Here is a 21,971-nt window from a genome sequence, read left to right on the forward strand (position 1 = left end):
TTTCCAGGCCCCAGCTTTGCCTCACCAGAGCCCATCATGGCTCCAGGTTGAGGTGGGGTCTGCAGGGCCCCGGTGCTTCCCAGTGCTCCCCAGTCCAGCCCCAACCCTCCCAGCGATCTCCAGGAGAGGAGCTGGCAGGAACTGTGACCCCCAAGCGCCCCCCACCACTCCCATCCCTGTTTTCCAGGGCTGGATTGTGGCCACAAGGGACCACCAGGACCCCCTTCAGCTACGGAGGGAGACAGACCCCCCCCTCCGGTCCCCAGCTCCGACCAGGTCCTGATCCAGCTCCCTGCACAGGGCAGCTGCATCCAGGGGGTCACCCCAGCCTGGGCAGAGACTCACCCCGGGGTCCCCAGAGTGGAGGGGACATGTCCCAGGGTCCAGAGACAGAGCTCCTTGCCCAGGATCAGGCTCTTCCGCCAACAGCAAGCCCGGAGCTGGGCAATCTGTGTACACGCATGTGCCTCCACGGCCCCCCCCCTTCCCCTTACTTGCATGCGACACACGCGTGTAAGAAGTCACTGTCTGTATTTGAATCGTTTCTTCCAGAAATACAAGGAGGGAACATTTACAAGGGAAAGCAGAGAGAGGAGCCACATCCCAGCCCAGCCCCCCATGCCCAGCTCCAGGGCCAGCACCGCAGACGTGAACTCTCCAGGGCTCCAGACCCAGGGGGGCAAAGAACCCTGGGGGGCTTTGAAGGGGAAAGCCCCCTGGCTCCCACCCAGGGGACCCAGGGAGGAAGGCACATGGGTGCCCAGGGCCTGGAAGCCTGCAAAGTCCGGGACCCTGGAGGTGCCCCTGAGCTGGCAAGCAGGGACGGAGCCCCCGCCACGGGTTCATGTCCTAGGGCCACGGCCGCCAGATGCGCTGTGGTGGGGCCTGGCTGGGGGGGTCGGGGGCGCGGGGCTGCTTGCTGGGTGCGGCCGTGTCCCTGTGGTCCGGGGCGAGGCGCAGTGGGGGCCCATGGCTGGTGAGCATACGGGGCGCTGGGGGGCTGGGGACAGATGTGGTGGTGGGGGGTGGCGGGGCTGCCAGGCGCTCCAGCAGGAAGGCCTCGGGGCTGGTGCCCGCGGCCGGGCTGGCGCGAAGGAAGTGGGCAGCTCGCGCCAGGCAGTCCCAGTAGCCGCTCTTGTAGCACTGGGCGAAGGCCTCAGGGTCCCGCGGTGGCTCGGCCGGGCCTGGGGTGACATGGGGGGTGGGTGAGTTGTGGGGGAGGCAGCCCCCCAGGTCCAGCCCCTGGGTTCAGGGTCAGGGGCCAGAGCTGAAGGGCCTGGACTGGGACACACACATGGAGCCCAGGCGTCCGGGACACAGACGCACACACACATACACAAAACCAGGTGTTCAGGACACACATGTGCACTCATGCACCTAGAACCCAGGTGTTTGGGACACACAGGACCAAACAAAACCCAGGTGTCCCATACACACACACACACGCAGAACCTAGGTATCCAGGACACACACGCATGTACACATGCACGTCATGCCCCTCCCCCCAGGTGTGCAGTCTGGGATACACATGCCCACACACACGCAAAAGAACCTGGACGTCTGGGACATACACACAGACACCTCCCCCACCCCGGGCAAATCTTGAAATGTCCAAGACACACACACACACACACACACTTGTGTCTAGTCTAGGACACACACCTCCCCCCCCAGGTGTCTAGTCTAGGACACTCATGCTCACACACCCCCTGCCAAGTGTCTAGTCTAGGACAGATGTGCCAACTCCCACCCCCCACCCCCAGGTGTCCAGCCTAGGACACACACACATCTAGTGTAGGACACCCCCTCCCCAGGTTTCTAGTCTAGAACACAACTTCTCCCGGACCTTGCAGATGTCTAGGTTAGGACACATGTGCCCACCCCTCAGGTTTCTAGTCTAGGACACCCCCCCAGGTGTCTAGTTCAGGACACACATGCACATATGTGTCTAGTCTAGAACACACATGCCCACCCCAGGTGTCCAGGCTAGGACACCCCCCCAGGTGTCTAGTTCAGGGGACATACACACACACCTAGTGTACACCCCCCAGGTCTCTAGTCTAGGGCATACACCCCCCCCCCAGGTGTTTAGTTTAGGACACACATCCCCACCCTCCCAGGTGTGCAGTCTAGGACACACACTCATGCACAGGTGTCTAGGACACACGTGCCACACCCAGGTGCCTAGTCTAGGGGACACCCCCCCTAGTGTACACCCCCCAGGTGTCTAGTCTAGGGCACGCACCCCCCCAGGTGTCTAGTGTAGGGGACACACGCGCCTGCGCAGGCCCCCCGGGAAGAACCAGGCGCGGGCGTTGCGGGGCCGCTGGTCGGGCCGGTCCCGGGGCGGGGCGGGGCGGGGCGGCGGGGCCCGCGGTACCTGGCGGGGGGGCGCGCAGGAAGCGCACGGTGCGCTGCAAGATCTCCGCCTTCTCCAGCCGGGGGTCGCGCAGCCTCTGCAAGAGAAGCGGCGAGACGCGGGGGGCAGCGGCCGGATTGGGGCCGGGAGCGGGGCCCGGAGCGGGGCCGGGAGCGGGGCCGGGGCTCACCTGGTCGCCGGTGGCGTCGAGCAGCAGCAGGCGGAGCCGCTCCAGGCTGCGGTTCATGCGGTCCCGGCGCCGCTTCTCCAGCAGCGGCTTCAGGAGCTGCAAGGAGGGAGAGGGGAGGAGGCGGCGGGCGGGGGCCGGGGGTCCCGGGAGAGTCGGGTCGGGTCGGGTCGGGTCGGGTCGGGTCGGGAGTCCCGGGGGGTCGCGGGCCAGTGGGTCGGAGGTCCTGGAGGGTCGGGTCGGGGTCCCGGGGGGTCGCGGGCCGGTCGGGTCGGGGGTCCTGGCGGCCGGGGGCGGCGGGGCCGGGCCGGGCTTACCTTGCGCTCGCTCTTGGGCGCGGGCTGCGGGCGGCTCATGCTGGCTGTGCGGGGCGGTCCGGGCGGCCCCCGCCCTAAGTACCGGCCCCCGCCCCCCCCGCCGGGGCGGGGCGGGGGCACCGCACGTGCGGGGCGCGGGGCCCAGGAGTCCGGAGCACGCCCCCCCTCTCCCCCCGGGGCTCTGGGGCACCACAACCCAGGCGTGAGAAATGACACACGCACACGCGGAACCCAGGCGTCCGGGACACGCTGTCCCGCACCCCCGCCCCCGGCCCCATCTCCCTCCTCCCCCGAAAGAGGTGGGTGGGGTGGGGGCGGGCAGGACCGGGCTGGGAACCCGGACACCGTGTGTGTGTGTGTGTGTGGGGGGGGGGGTGCGCCCGTGTCCCGAATATCTGTGTGTGTGTATGTGTGCACGTGTATGTGCCCCGAATATCTGGGTGTGTGTGTGTGTGTGTGTGTGTGTGTGTGTGTGTGTGTGTGTGAGACGCCCAGGTTGCGATGGGGGCCCCGGACGCCTGGGTCCCCTCCAGCGATGGAAGCGGGGGGTCGCCGGCTGTTCCCGTGGGAACCCGCGGCGGCGGCGCTTTGATCCGCTTCAAAGCCGCACGTGCGCCCGCGGGGGGTGGGGAGGGTGGGGACACCTCCGGCCGGGCTGGGACCGAGGCTGGGGCACGTGCCCGGGCCACACGCGTGTGCAAACGCCGCACGTCCGCGCCCACGGGGCCCCACACGGGGGGGGCGCGTTCGTGCCACGGACACACGAGTACACACACAGACATGCACACACACGGGCACGCGCACACATGTGACCAAAGGCGCACACACGCGCGGGCACACACACATACCCATGTATATGCACACACCCGGGCACACACATACACACAGCACAGGGGCACACACACACTATGTACACCTGGCACGCAGACACAGAGGCACACACACGCCCGCGGGCACCCATACACACACACACATGCGGGCACACAGACACGCACACACACACGGGTGTGCACACACACACAGACCCACAGGGGCACACACAAACACATACAATCCGACACGCTCATACGCACCAGGGCACACACGCTCACACATGCACACTCGGGCACATGTCCATGAGCACAGGGACACACACACACACACACACACACGGGGTACAGTGCTCCCCGACCCCCCCCCCCCGGGCCAGGCAACCCACGTGACCTGGGCGCGGGGCGTCCTGGGGTCTGCTCCTCCCCCCCCGGCTGGCACGAGCCCCCCCCCCCCTCCCGCCAGGTGTGAACAGGCGGCCCCGCATCTCCGGAGTGTGTCAGAGCCGCGGGGGGCGGGGAGGAGTGTGAGATCCGCTTCACACCTGGGTGTGGGGTGCATGTGTGAGTTGCGGGGGGCGTGTTTCTGAATGAGTGTTCATGTCTGTGTGATGCCTGGGTTGTGTGTATGTGTGTGTGTTTGTGACGTGGGTGTGGGGGATTAGATGCCTGGATTGTGTGCCTGGGGTTTGTGGGTGTGTGAGATTCCTGGGTGGGGGAGAGACAGAGAGAAAGAGATATGCCTAGGATTTCTGTATGTGTGTTGGTGTCTGTGTGATGCCTGGGCTGTGTGGGTTTCTGTATGTGTATGCATGTGTGTGATACGTGAGTTGTTTGTGTTTCTCTCTGTGTGTGCATGTGATACCTGGGTTGTATGTGTGTGTGTGGTGTATTCCTGGGTTGTGTGTGTTTCTACATGTGTGGGTTTGTGATGTGGGGGTGGGGGTGTGATGCCTGGGTTGTGTGCCTGGGTTTTGCACATGTTTGTGAGATTCCTGGGATGTGTGTTTCTGTGTGTATGTGTGTGCAATACCTGGGTGACGTGTGTGCATGTGTGCATACCGAGCAGTGTGCACAACTGGAGGCTCCCCCTCCCACACTCCCTCCTCCCAGCCGCTAGCCCTGCCCCCCACCACACGCGTGTGCAAGCATTGCATGTCCGTTCCCATGGGGCCCCACATGGGGGGGTTATGTTTATGCCATGGGCACACACGCATGCAAACACAAGGGCACACAGACACACATGTGGACACACAGACACACATGCATGCAAGGGCACATGCAGGCATATACACACGCATATATGCACACACAGGGGCATGCAGACACACACACACAGGTAGGCATGTGCACATGCATGCAGGCACACACATGCAGACATGCACACACAGGGGCATGCACACGCACACAGAAGGGCACACACATGGCACACAGGCTTGGGCACACACACACACTTGTGGGTGTATACACACACATATGGGCACACGAGGTGCAATATGTCCCTCACTCCCATGGCCGGCACGAGCTCCCCTCCTCCCTCTCCCCCCCCCCCCGTGTGAACAGGCGGCCCCGCATGTCCGGAGGGGGGGGGAGTGTGAGATCCGCTTCACACCTGGGGGGGTGTGCATGTGTGAGGTGCCTGGGGGGTGTGCACACGTGCAAGAGTGAGGTGCCTTGGGGGGGGGGTTCTGAATGTGTGAAGTGTGTGTGAGGGGGTGTGATGCATGGGTTGTGTGTATTTCTGAATGTGTGTGACATGGAGGAGGGTAAGAGAGAGAGATGCCTAGTTTTGTGCGTGTGTGTTTGTGTCTGTGTGATGCCTGGGCTCTTCCATCCAGGAAGAGCACACACCAACTGCTGAAACTTCCTTAGCCTGACGAAGGGTTTTTGAACCCGAAAGCTTGCTTAATAACTACTCTCCAACCATTTGGGTTGGTCTAATAAAAGATATCAAATTCACCCAAGGAACCTTGCCTGCCTATGCCTGGGCTGTGTGTGTTTTTGTATGTGTGTGTCTGGCTGTGTGTGTTTCTGTGTGCTTGTGCGTGTAATACCTGGATTGTGTGTGTGTGAGATGCCTGGGTCGTGTGTGTTTCTATGTGTGTGTGTGTTTGTGATGTGAGTGTGGGGGTGTATGTATGAGACCTGGGTTGTGTGTCTGGGGTTTGTGTGTAAGAGAGATTCCTAGGGTATGTGTGCGTGTGTGTGCATGCATGTCAGATGCTCGGGGTGGGTGTGTGCTTGTGCACGTGAGAGATGCCTAGGTTTTGTGTGTGTGCGCTGCCTGGCTTGTGCATATTTCTGTTTGTGTGTGCATCTGTGTGTGATGCATAGCTTGTCTGTGTTTCTATCTGTGTGTGTTTGTGATGTGGGGGTGAGGGTGTGATGCCTGCGTTGTGTGCCTGGGTTTTGTGGGTGTTTGCGAGATTCCTAGGTTGAGTATGTTTCTGTGTGTGTGAGTGAGTGATGGCATGTATATGTGGGTCTATGTGTGTACTGGGAAGTGTGCACAACTGGGGGCTCCAGTACTGCAGGGCTTCTCCCCCCCCCCACGCATGCGCGCACACCCCCTCCCCCCGGGAACTCCCCTCTGGCCCCTTCCCAGCAGGTGTGAACCCCCCACGGGAGCTGTCAGCGGCCCCATGACTCCGTCCCCCACTCCTTGCAGAAAGGGAAACTGAGACTCAGGAGGGGGCGCCTGGGCTGCCCGCCCCCTCCCCCAGGTGCCAGCAGCACCGAGACGGCGCGGTGGGGGAGGGGAAGGCTGTGGGGACCCCAGGGACACCCATGGGACCCAGGTGTCCGGGGCGGACGGAAGTACATGCACTCAGGCACAAACCCCAGATGTCCAGGACACACACATACACACACACGCGTGTACAAACTCTTGAGGCATCCAGGACATAGACCCATACATGCGTGGAAATGCACTCACGCACAAGCATGCACACGTGTGCGCTCAGGCATAGGTAACCCAGGGGGCTCAGACACACACACACACTCTCGCAGATGCATGCAGAAAAAATACAGGCATCCAGGACACACACACATGCACACCTATGTGCACAGAGAACCCAGGTGTGTGGGACACACGCACAAAACCCAGGCATTTGTGGGGGACACACACATACAAACAGAACCTAGACGTCCAGGACACACACACACAATCCAGGTGTCTGGGAGACAGAGAACCCAGGCATCCAGGGCATGGACACCCCCCCCCCGCCAGGTGTCCCACACACATGTACACACACACAGAGCTCAGGTGTCCAAAATGAACACATACATGCACACATACACTATCTGGGACACACACGCGCACAAACACGCACACACATGCACATACCCACAGGCACACATACATATGGACACCCCACACACCCACCCATACATACACACGGGCACACGTGGTGCAGTGACCCCCCCTCCAGGGCCAGGCACCCCACGTGACCTGGGCAGCGGGGCCTCCTGGGGGGGCGGCACGAGCTCCCACCCAGGGACCCCGGGGCGGTGTGAACAGATGGAGCAGGGAGGGGGGTCTCCGGAGTGTCGGGGGGCGGGGCTGGGATCTAAGGGGGACGGGGCAGAGAGCATGTGACATGCCCCTTGTGTGTCTTTCCGTATGTGTGCGCATGTGTGTGTGTGAGATGCCTGGGGAGTGTGTGTGTGATAGCAAGTATGTGTGTGTGTGTGTACCAAGCAGTGCGAAAACTGGGGGCTCCAGTAGGGCAGGCTCCCCCCGCCCGGAACTCCCCTCTGGCCCCTCCCCAGCCCCGGCAGGCGGGACCCCCCACGGGAGCCGAGGCAGGCGACGAGGAGGACGATGCGGACCCGGAGCAGGGGCTCGGGAAGCCCGGGCCGCGCCAGGCAGGGCCGCTTTTGCCCAGTTGTATCACGTTACATTTACCGCGCGTGCCCGCGCCGTGGCGGCTGCACTCCGGCGGCTGCCTCAGGGCCCGGGGCCAGCTGGGGCTCCCAGGGGTCCGGCAGGACGGGGGGGGGCGGGGGCGGGACGTCTATGGCGTTGTGTCCTGGCAGCCGTCCTGGCACGTGCGCGGTCGGCACACCGCCCCCGCCAGCCCCGGGGCCGAGCCCGCAATTGCCCGCAGCTCGCGGGCGCGCGTCGTAGGCGGGGGAATACGGTAGCCGGAGACTTCGCGTCGTAGGCGGGGGGCGGGGGGTGAGCCGCCCCCGTCGCGGGGCGGGGTCCTGCGCTTGGGGCCCCCATCGTAGCACCCCGTGGGGGGGGGGGCAGCATTAACCCCTCAGGTGCCAGAGCCCGCAAGGGGGGGGCATTTGCCCATGGCGAGGGATTACCCTTCTTCCACGGGGGGGTGCTGCCATTTGCCCATGGGGGGGACTTTCCCTTGCGGGGGGAGAGCTGGTGCCAAAAATGCCCCCCTCCCCGGCAACTATGGGGGGGCAGCCCGACCCCGCGCGCGGAGCCCCCGGGGCATTTCGAGCCCGACGCCTTCACCGCTCGGGGCGGCCACGTCACTCCGGGTATGACGTCAGCGCGGGGTGACGTCACACCGCAGGGCACAGCTTGCCCCCCCAGCAGAGCGCCGGGCGTTACCCGGGGAGGGGGAGGGGCGCGGGGGCCGCCGGGAAGGGGGCGGGGCGTTGCCGGGCACCGGCCCGATGGCGGCGGCGGCGGCGCTGGTCCCGTGGCGGTTCCTGGCGCTCGTGGCCCATCTCGTCATCGTCATCGGCGCCTTCTGGGCCCGGGTAGGGCGGCTTGCACACGCCACGCGCCTGCATTCTGCACACGCATCGTGCACGCGTATGGGGACATGCACACGCATCGTGCACACGTGTGGGACATGCACACACATCACACATACGTGGGACATGCACACGCAGGGGACACCCCCACATCGCGCACATATAGGGGCACACCTTGCACACACATGAGGCGCACACTGCCTGCAATTGCAGGCAACACGTGCACACCACGCACGCTCATAGGACATGCACATGCATCATGCACATGCATGAGACATGCACACACATCACACAAACAGGGGAGATGGACATGCATCATGCACCCCAGGGGACACACCTGTGTCGTGCACACATAGGGGACGTGCAGCTTGCACACACATGGGTTGCACACTGCCTGCCACCACAGGCAGCGTGCACACACTGTGCACACTCATGAGACACCTACACGCAGGGGGCATGCCGCACGCCCATATGGCTGCACCCGGGGGAAGAGGCGCACGCTGTGCACACACACGGGCCTGGCGGGTGAAAGTGGGGGGGGGTCCTGATGCCCGGGGTCCCTGCAGCGCGGCCCCCCCAACCCGCGTGCCTCTGTCTGTGCCGCAGGAGGACAACGTCCGGGCATCGCTGCCCCTGGACCACACGCCCGAGGAGTACGGCCGCCGCGACACCGAGTGCGTGCCCACCCGGACGTACCTGGGGGGCCGGGGGCGAGAGCAGGACGGGGCTGGGAGCCTGGACACATGGGGCCTCTCTGCTTTTGGGGGGGGGTCTTGAAAGCCCCCCTGCTCTGGGTGCTGGGACGGGAGTGAGGACCAGGGGGTGAGAGCAGGGGGCAACTGGGAGCCTGGACACCTGGGGTCTCTCCAGGCCTGGGAGCTTGCCAGGCACCCAAGGGGCAGGGGGCCCGATCCTGGGCCCACCCTCTTCCTCCCCCACCCTTGCAGGCTGGTGGTGGCCCTGTCGGTGACGCTGGGGCTCTTCGCGGTGGAGCTGGCTGGCTTCCTCTCAGGGGTCTCCATGTTCAACCCTCTGCAGGGCCTGCTCTGTATCCTTCTACCTCTTTTTTGGGGGGGGGTCTCTTTTGGGGGGTCTTGCCCTGCAGCTCCGGTTGTGGCCCCTGACACCCCCCCAGCCTGCGGGGCCCACGTGGGCGCTGCCCTTGCCCTCCTCTTCGTCCTCTTCGAGCAGTGGGACAGCGCCACTTACTGGGGGATCTTTGCCTGCGGCAGGTCAGTGCCCCCAACCTCCCTTCCCCCAGACCTGGAGCGGGGAGGTCTTGTCCCTTGCCCCCCAGCCAGCAAGTGCCCCTGGATCAGGCCTGGATTGGGGCCCCCTGGAGGTGGGAAGACCCCTGCCCCCCCCCAGCCAGTGGGTGCCCCAGATTGGGCCAGCACCTCCCAGAGGTGGGAAGACCTGTGCCCACCGCCCCTGCAGGCAGTGGGTACCCCTGGATCGGGGGCCCCTGGATGTGGAGAGATCTGTGCCCTGCCATCAGGCCCAGATCGGGGCCCCCTGGATGTGGAAGACCCATTTCCCCCCCAACCAGTAGGTGCCCCCCCAGTCAGGCCCTGGATCAGTCCCCTTTGGATGTGGGAAGACCCCTGCTCCCCCCTAGCTAACAGGTGCTCCCAGATTAAGCCCAGATCGGGGCCCCCGGAGGTGGGAAGACCCCTGCCACCCCAGCCAGCAAGTGCCCCTGGATCAGGCCCGGATTGGGGCCCCCTGGAGGTGGAAGGACTCTGCCCCTCCCCTCCCCGGTAGCAGGTGCCCCTGGATCAGGGCTGTCCGGGTCCCGGGTGCTTTCCCTGACAAGCAAGCGCAGCACTGGGGGCGCATTGTGGCGCAGCCATCAGCCTCTCCCTCTTCCTGAGCGCGCACTGGGAGAGTGCCTCCTACTGGTACATCCTGGGCACCTGCAGGTATGCGGGGGAGCAGGCCAGGGGTCGCTTGCCCCCTGCCCTGCCCCCCCATCCTGACCCCTGCCCCATGTCTGCAGCGCCTTGCCGGCTGCTGGTGAGATCCTGCTCTTTGTCTCCGTCTTCGGGCTCAAGAAGAAGCCGCTGTGACAGTGCCGGGGCTGCGAGCTTCCTCTAGTGGTGCCCTGGGACCCCCACCCCCAGAATAAATGGGGCTGAGTCCTGGAGCCAGTGCCTGAGCTCTGGTGTTGAGGGTGGGGGGGGAGGCAGGGGGCGGTGCCCTGTGCTGGCTGCAGCCTCAGGCATGCGGATCTCCCAGCTCCAGCGTTGTGCAGCTGCAGCCTGTGCCGTGCGCCCACATGGAACTCGGGTGTCTGGGGCACACACACACACAACCCAGGCGTGCGGGGCATACACACGCAGCCCAAGTGTCCAGGGTACACACACATAGCCCAAGTGTCCAGAGCACACACGCACACACATAGCCCAGGTGTCCGCAGCGCACACACACACAACCTAGTCAGCTGGGGTGCACATACATAGAACCCAGGCATCTGGGGCACACACACACATGCACATGTCCAGGGTGCACACACACAGCCTAGGTGTCAGGCACACATGCACAACCCAGGCATCTGGGGCACACACACAACCCAGGCATCTGGGGTACACATACGCAGACCCCAGGCATCTGGGACACACACACACAACCCAGGCATATGTGACCCATACAGAGACACATAACGGGGGGTCTGTCACACATGCATAGACACACACACGTAAGCATTGAACCCAAGAGTCCAGGGCACATGCACATGTGCACACCCACTTACACAGAGCCTAAGAGTCTGGGTCTCACACATGCACACGCAACCCAGACATCCAGGATGGACACACACACACAACCCAGGCATTTGGGGCCTTGCACACAACCTAAGAGTCTGAGACACACATGCACACCCAGAACAGAGGAGCCTAGGACACACGTGTAGGACCTGGGTCACACGTACACCCTGACCATACATCCAGGATGGGCACACACTGAACTCGGGTTTCTGGGGACACACACACAAGAGTCTGGGAGACATGTAGAGAACCCAGGAACCCAGGATACACACACGCACAACCCAGGAGTGGGACACACAGAGAAAGGGGTGAACCAAAGGGTCCAGGACACCCACACACTCAAGAGTCTGGGATGGGTAGACACAGACACAACCTAGGCACCTGGAACATGCACACACCACCCAGGCCTCCAGGACACCCACTGAACTTCACACACAGGCGTCCAGGATGCACACAGAACCCAAGCATCTGGGATTGTCACACACATATAATCCAGGTGTCTGGTGACATGCACACACAGCCTAAGAGTCTAGGACATGCACACACACAGAACCCAGGACACGCACACACACGGAACCCAGGACACACACAAATACACACATAGAACCCCGGCACCTGGGATGGACATGCATCTACACACAATCCAGACATCTGGGATACTGTACACATACACACAGACAGCCCAGGAGTCCAGGACACATGCAGAACCTAAGAGTCTGTCACGCACATACACACTCAGAACCCAGGCATCCAGGATGGAATGTGCACACTCAGAACCCAGGGATCTGGGACACACACACTCCAGGTGTCTGGGACATGTGCGCACACACAGAGCCCAGGCATCACGCACACCACAGGCATTGGGGACACAGGCAAACACAGCACCTGAGAGTCCTGACTGGACGCGCACACACAGGGCCCTGGCACCAGGTACATCCCTTACGCACAATTGAGGAGTTGCACATAAAACCCAGACATATGGGACCCACACACACACAAAACACAGGCATCTGGGGTGAACACACACACACACACTACACAACCCATGAGTCTGGGACACAACAAGCCCACAGAATTTAAGAGGCCCAGACGTGTGCACACATGTGTAACTCAGGCATCTGGAACTGATGTAGGGAATCCAGGTGTGCAGGATGGATGGCCTCACACACATGCACACACACGAGTCTGGGATGGGCACACACATGACCCAGGCACCTGGAACATGCACACACACTCCAGGGTACCTGCTGAACTATGCACACACACACACACAACAGAGGAGCCCAGGATATGCACAGACCCCAGGCATTGGGACACGCACAACCTACGAGTTGGGGATACACACACACACACACACACACACACATATGGAAGCCAGGACGCACACAAACACACACAGAACCCAGGGACCTGGGATGGATACATGCACCTACATATGGCCCAGACATCTGAGATACACACACACAGTTCAGGAATTCAGGACACACACAGAAGCTAAGTCTGTCATGCATGCCCCCTCTCCCCCCAGCTGGGAGACACACACACACACCAGGCATCTGGGGTGGACACACACACCCAGGCATGTAAGACACACACACGCACAGACATACACACACACACACTCACCCCCTCTCCCCGGACGCCTCTCTCCAAATTTTGCTGCGCCGTTTCACCCGCCATTACGGCAGGCCTGTACCTTGCGGACTACAGAATCCGCAGCTATGCAAATCAGCGCGGCGCGCGGGGGCTGCTGGGAGCGGGGCGGTGCGCAGCACCGGGGGGGGTATTTCGGGGGTGCGGGGAGGGTGACCCCCGGCAGGGAGGCCGCAGACCAGCCGCGGAGAGAACCTGGGCAGTCGGCAGCAGCGGGGCGCGGGCTCACCCTGACCTGTGTGCCTAGCGCGGGGCGGCGGCCGGCGGCGGCGGAAATCTTCGAGTATCGTCAGTGAGGTACATCCTTACCTGTCCCGCCCCCAAGCGGGCGGGGCCGCCGTGATGAGCGAGAGCGCATGAGCCGTGATTAATTTTCTCGGCGGCGGGCCCGCAACGCCCGCTTGCTCTGTCTGAGCGCACTGACGGTTGCGTGGTAGTGACGTACAGAGAGAAACTCAGCTTACTTGTGCGTGCGTGTGCGCCCCTGTGAGAGCTGTAGGGCTTTGCGTGTGTATCTGCGTGTACCTCAACAGTGCGTGTAAGCTTTAATGCTGTGTGCGTATGCACACCTGTGGTGACCCCAATGCTGTGTATGTGTGCACATGTACATGTGAGAATCTCAACACTGTGTGCTTGTGTGTTAGAAAACCTGAATGCTGTGAGAGAACCCCAGTCCTGTGTGTGTGTGTGTCTGAACCTCAACACTGTCACATGCACACCTCTGAGAAACCCAGCACTGTGTGCATGTGAGCCCCAATGCTGTGTGCAGGTGCACACCTGTGAGAACCCCAATGCTGTGTTTGTGCATGTGTGTGACAGAACCCCAATGCTATGTGTCTGAACCCCAGCACTGTGCACATGCACACATGCGAGAACCCCAACACTGTATGCATGAGTGAAAACCCCAACACTGTGTGTTTATGTGTGTGTGAGAAAACCTGAACACTCTGTGTGCGTAAGAACCCCAACACTGTGTGTGTCTGTGTGTGAGAAAGGGAACCCCAACAATCTGTGTGTAAATGTGTGTGAACTCCAACACTGTATGTGTTTGTGTGTGTGTGTGTGTGTATGTGCGTGAGACAGAGAACCTGAATGCTATGTTTGTGTGTGAGAGAAAACCCCAACGCTGTGTGTGTGCGTTTAAGTGTATGAGAACCCCAGCGCCTCATGTGGGGGTGAACCCCAGTGCTGTGTGTGTATGCATGTGTGCATGCGTGTGTGAGAGAGAACCCCACTGCTCAGTGTGTGTGTGTGTGTGTGTGTGTGTGTGTGTGTGTGCGTGTGCGCATGTGCATAGGTGCTGGCTCCAACCCCTGGCCCCTCCAGCCCAGCGTGGGTCTCCACCAGGCCAGGGGCTGGGCAAGTGAGCCCGTTGGCCCGCTTCGATCAGTTTGTGCCCTGCATCAGGAGCGCTCTGTGGAAATCCAGGAACCTCCTGAGATACAGACACATGAGCCTAGAGGTGGCAGAGGGATGCATTTGGTAGCCGTGTTGGTGCAAAACAAAAAGAAATGCAAAACTCTAGAACTCTTGGGTCAGAGATGATACTTTTTATTCAACCAACTAAGAAATCACAAAAAAATTATCTTTCTTTGACAGCTTTCAGGGGGAAAATGGTCCTAAGTGAACTCCAGTTCTACAACCAGAAATTGATAGCAGAGGGCAGTGAGGACACACTCAAATCCACCTGGCACAGGATCTTCCAAGACCTCCCCCAGCAGGGAGACGGATAGCGAGACTGAAGAGGACAAAGGAGGACAGCAGCAGTGGCTCCTCCAGCGGGAGGGACAGTGACACTGACACCAGATGAACTGAGATTTTAAACCCCGTAACCAGGGGGTGGACTAAAGCAGCGGTTCTCAGCCCGTGGGTCACAAGAATACAGGCAGTCCTCGACTTAACAACGTTTCGAGTTACAACGTTTCACACTTACAATGTTTATAAATTGACACCCTGTTTCAACTTTCTGACGTCAGTTTCGACTTTACAACACTTGATCTGACACCAAGCCACGGCAGCGAACATGTTCGCTGCGTCACCCATCTCCCTGGAGAACGTCTCCTTGGACACTTTCTTTAAAAAAGCAGACGAGACTCCAGACGAACCTGCAGCCAGCACTCCTGAGAAGACTCCAGCCAAGAACCCTTCAAAAAGTCCAGCAAAGTCACCTTGAAGAAGTCCTTCCAAACAATATGATTGCTATCTACAATATAAATGCATTAATGTAGCTATATTACTCAACTATAATTGATAGAGTACAAAATTCTGGGTTATTTTTGGTGAAAATAGGGTATTGGGCCTTGGTTCAGGAACCAATCCCCCATTTATAACATTGTTTCCTATGGGAAAAATCGATTCCGAGTTACAAAGTTTCATGAACCAATAGTGGTGTAAGTCTGAGGACTGCCTGTATACGAAAGGGTTGCAAACAAACTTTAAAAAACTGATTCACTGGACTAAGGCACTGCGTGTTCTGGATAGGGAGGCTGCATGGGAGTGTGGGCCTGTGGGTGTGGGTTTTGTAATGGGTTTATGGGTTTTGTGGTGTGAGTGAAGTAAAAGGTGACTGGAAGGTGTATATATGCATTTTATGTATATATAAAAACATATTTTTACAAAAAAAATGCCCCTTCCCAACACACCTCCCACTGATGGGTCCCCTGCACTGCACTAGCTCTGCTTCCGGCAGTGCCCAGGCTGCAGCCCCTTTCCTGGAGCTCAGCCTGCCTAGGATGGTGACAGACATGCCCCACGCTGCCCCTCTGCCCCCAGGAGTGCAGGGGCTGATGCAGACCCAGCCACGCAGCTCTCCTGGTACTCAGCCACCCTGGCCCAGGGTGACTTGGATCTCCCAGGGTTGGCTTGTCAGAAGGACAGTGTCCCCACTGGAGGGTCCCTTGGACTGGAGACCCCTGCACTTACCTTTGATCCCGGTGTTGGAGCCCGAGCTGCTCCCTGTGCAGGAAGGAAGAAGGGGGTTGTGTGAGCATCTCCAGCCCCCATCCTGCACCCCATACCAGGGCACAGGAGAGCCAGGGAGATGGGAGCTGTTGGCAGTAAGGTCAGGAGCCCTTAGCACTAACCCTGCCCTGCACCCCTGGGCTGACCCCCTCCCCCTGCCACTCCCCCAGGGCTCATACAGAGAGGGTGGGATTGCCAGGAGCCCTATGGCCTACACCAGCTGCCAGCTCCACAGGAGGGAAGGTGAGACCTGACCCCAGCCCACAGCAGATGGGGCAGGGGTGAGGTAGCCCCCTTAGCCCAGGGGTCTGCATGCTAAGAGCGGCCCCAAAGACGAGGCTGCTTCCACAAGGGGGGATGGCTCTGACCTCGGGCCAAAGCCCAGAAATGAGCTGCCTGCACAGCACGGAGCTTGGGCTCAGACCAGGACGTGGGGCCAGGGCACCCCCACCGGAGGACGGGGGTGGGGTACAGTTCATGTGGAGCCCAAGAATAGCCCTCAGGGGCCCTCAGCAAGGCAGCCTTGCAGTGCTGGCGCTGGAGTCTGGCTGGTGCCACCCTGGGGGCACATGGACCTGGGAGCCCAGAGCAGCTGGAGAATCCCCCGTCCCCCCCACCAGGTCCCAGGCACAGGGGTAATGAACTCTCCCTGCTCCACACCTGCCCCAAGGCTTGGGCATGACCTGGCCCTAAGGGCTTCACCTGGCACGCTGCATGGGCCAAGTGCCCCCTCCCTATTGGTGCCCCCTGTATCCTCTGACCCCCCCAATTCCTCCCCTGCTTAGCGGGGTCAGTCAGCCCCTTCCCCCGACCTCCAGGTTTCTTTTCCCTCCCTGTGCAGGGGTCACTCACCCGTCCTGCTCTTGTCCCAGGCTACTCTCAAGGCAGCACCCAGGCTCACCAGCGCCACACTGCAGGTGTGCTAATCGTGGTTGCTGCTCCATTTGATCTTGATGGTGGCCCAGGTTTGATAGGTCCTGTCTCTGCTGGGAACAAGCCCCAAGCGACTCGTGTCCTGGACCTGTGCCTCCCCGTTCTTCAGCCAGACGCCAGAGATATTCTCGGGGTAGAAGCCGTGGACCCAGCAGGACGAGATGGTGTGTCCACCCGGGGATGATGGCTTGTTGCTCACCTGTGCCACTGGACGCTCTGGAAGGGAGGAGACACCTATTAGAGTGACCACCATTGGGACCACTCTCAGGATCCCTGCCAGGAGGCCAGGCTGAGCCACACAAACTGGCTCCAGCTCCCATTTCAGGCAGGAACAGACAGCATTGGGGCAGGAGCACAGGGGACGCAAGACATGGCTGCACTGGGCTCGGGGCTACAGGAACAGGGTCCAGTATAGCCGATCTCTGGTTCTCAGACACACGGCTGGGGCACGGACACCCTGTGGGCTCTGGCCTACTGGGAGGCCTGACCAGGGCAGGGACAGGGCACACTGTGTCCCACAGCAGTGCTGGTGTCTCACCCAGTGGCAGGACCGAGACACAGTGCTTGCCACCCCAGACACGGGGGGGGTGGGGCAGGCGTTCCCTGGGGGAGCGGTGCCCCAGTCAGTGCTGCGCACGGCGGTGACACCTGGACTCACTGCTCTGCAGGGCCTGTGCAGGGCATGTGTGACCTGGGCCTGTGTTGGGGCTGATACCCAGGTGTGCAATCTCAGGTCATAGCTGATGAAAGTCTATCCCATCGTAGCCAAACTGCATATGGCCTCCAGTGCTGCCGACTTTGCAGAGCTTACAGCCACACGTGAGCTGTAGTGTGAGACCCCGAAACACGCAGATCCAGGCCCTGGGTTGGTCACAGCCCCCAGGAGCAGGTGCTGTGGAGGGCTGCCAGGCTGGGCAGGGGCAGAGCCGACCCCATGGCGGGGCAGTGGGACAGCTCGCAGGCTCCATTCATGGGGCACAACTGTGGCCCATACACATCCCTGGAACACAGGAGCCCAGGGCTGGGGAGGAGGGTGGGATCGGCCCCTGGAAGGAAATGGCAAGGTCGGCAGAAGAAAGGGCAAGTAAAAGCAGCTGGGACGAATCCAGGCTGGAGAGCAGAGCAGTGCTTCTCCTCATGGGAGCAGTGCATGTGGCTGCACAGCCTCTCCGCAAGGCAGCAAGACCCATGAGAGTGGAGCCTAAGCGGTGGATTTAAAACAATTTTTTTTTAGAAAAGTATGTTTTTATTCAAATATTATAAAAGCCTAAGTCTGTCTGTCTGCCTGCCTGTAACACTTTATTTGTGCTCTGATTGGCTGACAAACAGCCAATCAGAGTGCAAAGAAACATTCTCACAGAAGGCAGCCCTCGGCCTGGACGGAGGGGGGTGGGGGGCGAGGCCGGCAGGGTCCCGTCCCCCCGCTCCCTGCAGGTAATGCGGGGTGTGGGAGCGGCCCGGGCCCACCGTGGTGGGGAGGGGAGCAGGCAAGACCCAAGCAGCAGAAGGGAAGCAGGAGCAGGTCGGGGGGAGGGCTGTCCCCGCCTGTCCCTCCACCCCCGTCATTCTTGACAGGCAATTGGCTAGTATATGCGTAAAAGTAAGAGTTATTCGCACCTCCACCTAGTCACCTGCCATCACAGACCTTCACTCGCACCGCAGAGCGCAAAACGCCCGCCCGCCCCGCGCCGCGGCAACCTCCGCCGGCCCGAGCACTGGATTTCTTCTTGATTTTTAAGGAGGTTTTTTCGTGTCCCGGGTCAAATTAGCCCGATCAGGCCCAAATCCATTCGAATCACGCAAGGACCACACGTGGCCCTGCTACCGGCAAGCGTCCCGTGTCCCCCCGCCCCGCCGCGCCTTCAGAGGCTTCCAAACCCTGCGACGGCCGGCGCCCCGCGGGCCCAGCCCGAGGCCTCGGCTGCCCCGAGCTTCGCCTGCCCTGGCTGTGCGGCTGCAGGAGCAAGGAGGGGGAGTCTCCCGGTCCCATAAAGGGCCCTGCAGCCCCTCCTGCGCCATCCCGGCACCGGGGAGGGGGGCTCCCCTGGCTGGAGCCAGACGCCCCCAGGGGCCCTCACAGTCCAGGGGGCGGGCACCCGGGTTTTCGGGGGCGGGGGGCAGGGACTCGGGGACCTGAGTGCCCGAGCGGCCCCCAAACAAACCCAGCCGAAGAACGCGCCCCGCTACGCCGCAACGGTCAATGCCGCTTTTCTGCGAAAGGGCAATTCTGCTAAGCGGCTTCGGCACCCTCGCACGCGGAGTCACCTCGCCCCGTCTCTGATTGGCTGGCGGCGCCAGCTCCCGGCCCGCCGTTGGCTGAGCTCAACTCAACACCCGCCCCCTGCCTCCTCTCCGCCGTTACCAGGCAGACCAGCTCCCGTGACGAGTTCCGCCCCCGCCCCGCTCGGATTGACGGGCAGCTCGGCCAACCCGCACCAGGTTCCGCCCCTCCAGTTCTTTTGCGCGCGCCTGATTCCGCCCGGAGGGAGGCGGGACTTCTACCTCGCCGCGCCGCCAATCCGAAGCCGCCACCTCCCGCAGGAGCCAATGGGAGCACAGGCGGCAAAGGGCTCGGCCTCCAAGGGGGAAGGGCGGAGGGAGCGCGCGGCCAATGAAACGGCGGGAGCCGCAGGCTAGGGCCAGGACCCGGCGGCCGTCGCAGCCAATGGGAGCGCGGGGCGGGGCGGATTTGAAGCGCGAGGCGGCAGCAGCAGCCGTGGGTAGGGGAACGCGGAGGTACTGGGGGCGTAATGAGGGGCCGCGGGGCAGGAGCGGCGTGCGGAGGGGACGGGGCTGCTCCTGGCGCTGGCATCGGGGTCCGGGTTGGGGGGACAAGATACGCCCGGCCCGCGGGGCGGGTGATGCGGGCGCACGGGGGGGGGTCTCCTGACTCCGCCGGGCGGGGGACGGAGGGGCCCCATGGAACTGACGCCCCCCGCCCCCCAGGATGGCCCACAAGGAGAACGTGAACCCCGGGGCCCTGGGCAGCCTGGCCAAGGTGAGCACCTGGGGGGTCTCTGCCCTTTTGGGGGGTCACGGCCCTGCTCCCTCCGGGGCTGGCGGATCCTGCTGCGATTTGGGGCCCCGTGTTGCTCCTGCCCCGGCGGTGAGCGGGGGGCTCTGGGGAGGGGGCTGGGGGGCATCTCCACCTCACCCCCCCCCCCCGTGTCCCCCTCACAGTATGGTGCGCCTGGCCCCCAGCGTGTGCCGCGCAAGGAGACACCCGCCGAGGCCCTGCTGGCCCAGCGCGCCACAGGCAAGACGGGGCCACGACCCGCTGGGCCCCCCCTCCTCGCAGGTGCTGGTGGGGCGAGGTGGGGGGTGCACACATGCTGGGGGGGTGGGGGGGTAGGGGTCGGCTGGGGTTGCACTGACTCTGCTCTCTGCAGCTGTGCCCGGGCGGGTGCCCGTCGAGGCTGGCGCCCAGGTCGCTCCGCAGCCCCCCCTGTAAGTGCCCATGTTGGGGTGGGGGGTATGTTGGGCTGGGATTCTCCCCCACTTCCACTGGGAGGGGCAGATGCCCCTGTGGCACTGCCCCTTGAACCAGTCCTGGAGGCTGATGCCCCCTTGGGAAGCCCCTGGCTGTGTTAGGGTGTGAGGGGTGCTGTACCCCCCCCCCAGACACACACTTGCTTCCCCCCCAGAAAGACGCTGAGCATTGAGGACTTCGAGATCGGGCGCCCGCTGGGCAAGGGCAAGTTTGGCAACGTGTACCTGGCGCGGGAGAAGGGGTCGCATTTCCTCGTAGCCCTCAAGGTGCTCTTCAAGTCGCAGATGGAGAAGGAGGGTGTGGAGCACCAGCTGCGCCGCGAGATCGAGATCCAGGCCCACCTCCGGTGCGCCACAACGGGACTGCGCCACCCCGTTGTCCCCTGCTCCATCTAGGGTGCGAGGGGTGGGGGTGGTCTCACCTCCTCCTCACTTTATTTCTTTATCCCACCAGGCACCCCAACATCTTGCGGCTCTACAACTACTTCCACGACCGGCGCCGCGTGTACCTGATCCTGGAGTACGCGCCACGCGGCGAGCTCTACAAGGAGCTGCAGAAGTGCCGCCGCTTTGATGAGCAGCGCAGTGCCACGGTCAGCCGGGGGGTGGGGGCACCCTCCTGCTGCAGGCCGGGTTGGCTCTGGGCAATGGCAGGCACCGAGGAGGCTGGGGGGGGTCTCCCCAGGAGGGGAGTAGGTAATTTTGGGGGGCTGGGGTGCAGGCTAGCCTGACCCCCTAGGGTCGGGGGGCCTTATGTGACCCCCCCCTCCCTTTACCCCCCCCCCAGATCATGGAGGAGCTGGCAGACGCGCTGATCTACTGCCATGCCAAGAAGGTGATCCACCGCGACATCAAGCCTGAGAACCTGCTGCTGGGCCTCAAGGGCGAGCTCAAGATCGCTGACTTCGGCTGGTCGGTCCATGCGCCCTCGCTGCGGTCAGTGCCAGGGGGGCGGGGGCAGCGCAGGGGGTGGGCTGGGGCTCCCCAAAACCAGGCTTTCACAGCCCCTTCTTGCCCCCGTAGGCGCAAGACTATGTGTGGGACACTGGATTACCTGCCGCCTGAGATGATTGAGGGGCAGCCGCACAACGAGAAGGTGGACCTGTGGTGCGCCGGCGTGCTGTGCTACGAGCTGCTGGTTGGGCACCCGCCCTTCGAGAGTGCCTCCCACACTGAGACCTACCGCCGCATCACCAAGGTCGGCCAGCCCCCACGTGTCCCACCCAGAGCTGGCTGCATCGTGGCAGCAGGGATGTGTAGAGGGGGCAAGCTTTATGCCCAACCCCCGGGGTGGCAGCATTGGTGCTGGGGACCGGGGCCGTGTGTGTCCCGCACCCCAGAACCAGCTGCACCCCTGCGCTGGGGGTGGGGCGCTACGCGCAGGTGACACCGGCCCCATGTGTGTTCCCACAGGTGGACCTGCGCTTCCCGCCTACCATGCCCGAGGGTGCCCGCGACCTCATTGGCAAGCTGCTGCGGCACGTCCCGGCTGAGCGCCTGCCTCTGCGCGCTGTGCTCGAGCACCCCTGGGTGCGGGCCAACTCCCGCCGCGTGCTCCCCCCTGCCTATGCCCCCTAGCCCCCTGCTCCCCTGTGGGGGCCTGGTCCTACCCCCGTGGGCTGGGGCTCCCCCCCATGTTGTCATCTTTTTGTGTTTAATAAAAGTCTTGATTTTTACAGCTGGGTTCAGGTGCTGTTTTTCTGGGGGGGCATGGGGCACGGGGTGGGGCCCCTGGGTGGGCACACTGCTAGCACACGTGTGTGCACCTGCATG

General features: G+C 62.4%; 3 protein-coding genes, 1 long non-coding RNA gene and 1 other non-coding gene across 12 annotated transcripts; 3 read left to right on the forward strand and 2 right to left on the reverse strand.

Moving 5' to 3' along the window:
* Positions 1-514: 514 nt before the first annotated feature.
* On the reverse strand, positions 515-13,240 carry HES7 (hes family bHLH transcription factor 7). Its single transcript, XM_059719000.1, has 3 exons — positions 13,125-13,240; positions 2,381-2,645; positions 515-1,184 (listed from the first exon to the last, which is right to left on the reverse strand). The coding sequence occupies exons 2-3, from the start codon at positions 2,604-2,606 to the stop codon at positions 850-852; spliced, it is 561 nt and encodes a 186-aa protein (XP_059574983.1). The 5' UTR covers positions 2,607-2,645; positions 13,125-13,240; the 3' UTR covers positions 515-849.
* On the forward strand, positions 7,273-15,271 carry TMEM107 (transmembrane protein 107). Of its 6 annotated transcripts, none has more exons than XM_059719002.1 (6): positions 7,273-8,400; positions 9,004-9,071; positions 9,345-9,445; positions 9,533-9,629; positions 10,165-10,319; positions 14,415-15,271. In XM_059719002.1, the coding sequence occupies exons 1-5, from the start codon at positions 8,314-8,316 to the stop codon at positions 10,268-10,270; spliced, it is 459 nt and encodes a 152-aa protein (XP_059574985.1). In that variant the 5' UTR covers positions 7,273-8,313; the 3' UTR covers positions 10,271-10,319; positions 14,415-15,271. The 6 variants fall into 6 exon arrangements, with proteins under 6 accessions (XP_059574985.1, XP_059574984.1, XP_059574989.1 ...); XM_059719001.1 differs by lacking the exon at positions 14,415-15,271 and adding an exon at positions 10,397-10,543 and having other exon boundaries at positions 7,274-8,400; XM_059719006.1 differs by lacking the exon at positions 10,165-10,319 and having other exon boundaries at positions 7,275-8,400.
* Positions 13,102-13,230, forward strand: LOC132245939 (U8 small nucleolar RNA). The gene has a single exon (XR_009457637.1). It is a non-coding gene; the product is annotated as a U8 small nucleolar RNA (small nucleolar RNA).
* Positions 14,346-19,139, reverse strand: LOC109285908 (uncharacterized). Its single transcript, XR_009457584.1, has 2 exons — positions 16,629-19,139; positions 14,346-15,770 (listed from the first exon to the last, which is right to left on the reverse strand). It is a non-coding gene; the product is annotated as an uncharacterized LOC109285908 (long non-coding RNA).
* A 166-nt stretch (positions 19,140-19,305) lies between these two features.
* Positions 19,306-21,874, forward strand: AURKB (aurora kinase B). 3 transcript variants are annotated; one of them, XM_019498403.1, is made up of 9 exons: positions 19,306-19,445; positions 19,656-19,707; positions 19,890-20,007; positions 20,099-20,156; positions 20,354-20,545; positions 20,653-20,791; positions 20,986-21,134; positions 21,222-21,396; positions 21,612-21,874. In XM_019498403.1, the coding sequence occupies exons 1-9, from the start codon at positions 19,321-19,323 to the stop codon at positions 21,774-21,776; spliced, it is 1,173 nt and encodes a 390-aa protein (XP_019353948.1). In that variant the 5' UTR covers positions 19,306-19,320; the 3' UTR covers positions 21,777-21,874. The 3 variants fall into 3 exon arrangements, with proteins under 3 accessions (XP_019353948.1, XP_019353949.1, XP_019353951.1); XM_019498404.1 differs by having other exon boundaries at positions 19,890-19,965; XM_019498406.1 differs by having other exon boundaries at positions 19,354-19,429.
* The last annotated feature ends 97 nt before the right edge of the window (positions 21,875-21,971 follow it).

This window comes from Alligator mississippiensis, chromosome 15 (assembly GCF_030867095.1).
Source record: "Alligator mississippiensis isolate rAllMis1 chromosome 15, rAllMis1, whole genome shotgun sequence".
Classification (NCBI taxonomy): domain Eukaryota; kingdom Metazoa; phylum Chordata; order Crocodylia; family Alligatoridae; genus Alligator; species Alligator mississippiensis.

Coding starts and splice junctions, on each gene's coding strand:
- HES7 (XM_059719000.1), bottom strand. CDS start 2,606: ATGAACCGCAGCCTGGAGCGGCTCCGCCTGCTGCTGCTCGACGCCACC. Junction 1,185..2,380: donor CCTGCGCGCCCCCCCGCCAG/GTACCGCGGGCC, acceptor ATGTCACCCCAG/GCCCGGCCGAGCCACCGCGG.
- TMEM107 (XM_059719002.1), top strand. CDS start 8,314: ATGGCGGCGGCGGCGGCGCTGGTCCCGTGGCGGTTCCTGGCGCTCGTG. Junction 8,401..9,003: donor TCGGCGCCTTCTGGGCCCGG/GTAGGGCGGCTT, acceptor TCTGTGCCGCAG/GAGGACAACGTCCGGGCATC. Junction 9,072..9,344: donor TACGGCCGCCGCGACACCGA/GTGCGTGCCCAC, acceptor CCACCCTTGCAG/GCTGGTGGTGGCCCTGTCGG.
- AURKB (XM_019498403.1), top strand. CDS start 19,321: ATGAAACGGCGGGAGCCGCAGGCTAGGGCCAGGACCCGGCGGCCGTCG. Junction 19,708..19,889: donor CCCTGGGCAGCCTGGCCAAG/GTGAGCACCTGG, acceptor TCCCCCTCACAG/TATGGTGCGCCTGGCCCCCA. Junction 20,157..20,353: donor GTCGCTCCGCAGCCCCCCCT/GTAAGTGCCCAT, acceptor CTTCCCCCCCAG/AAAGACGCTGAGCATTGAGG.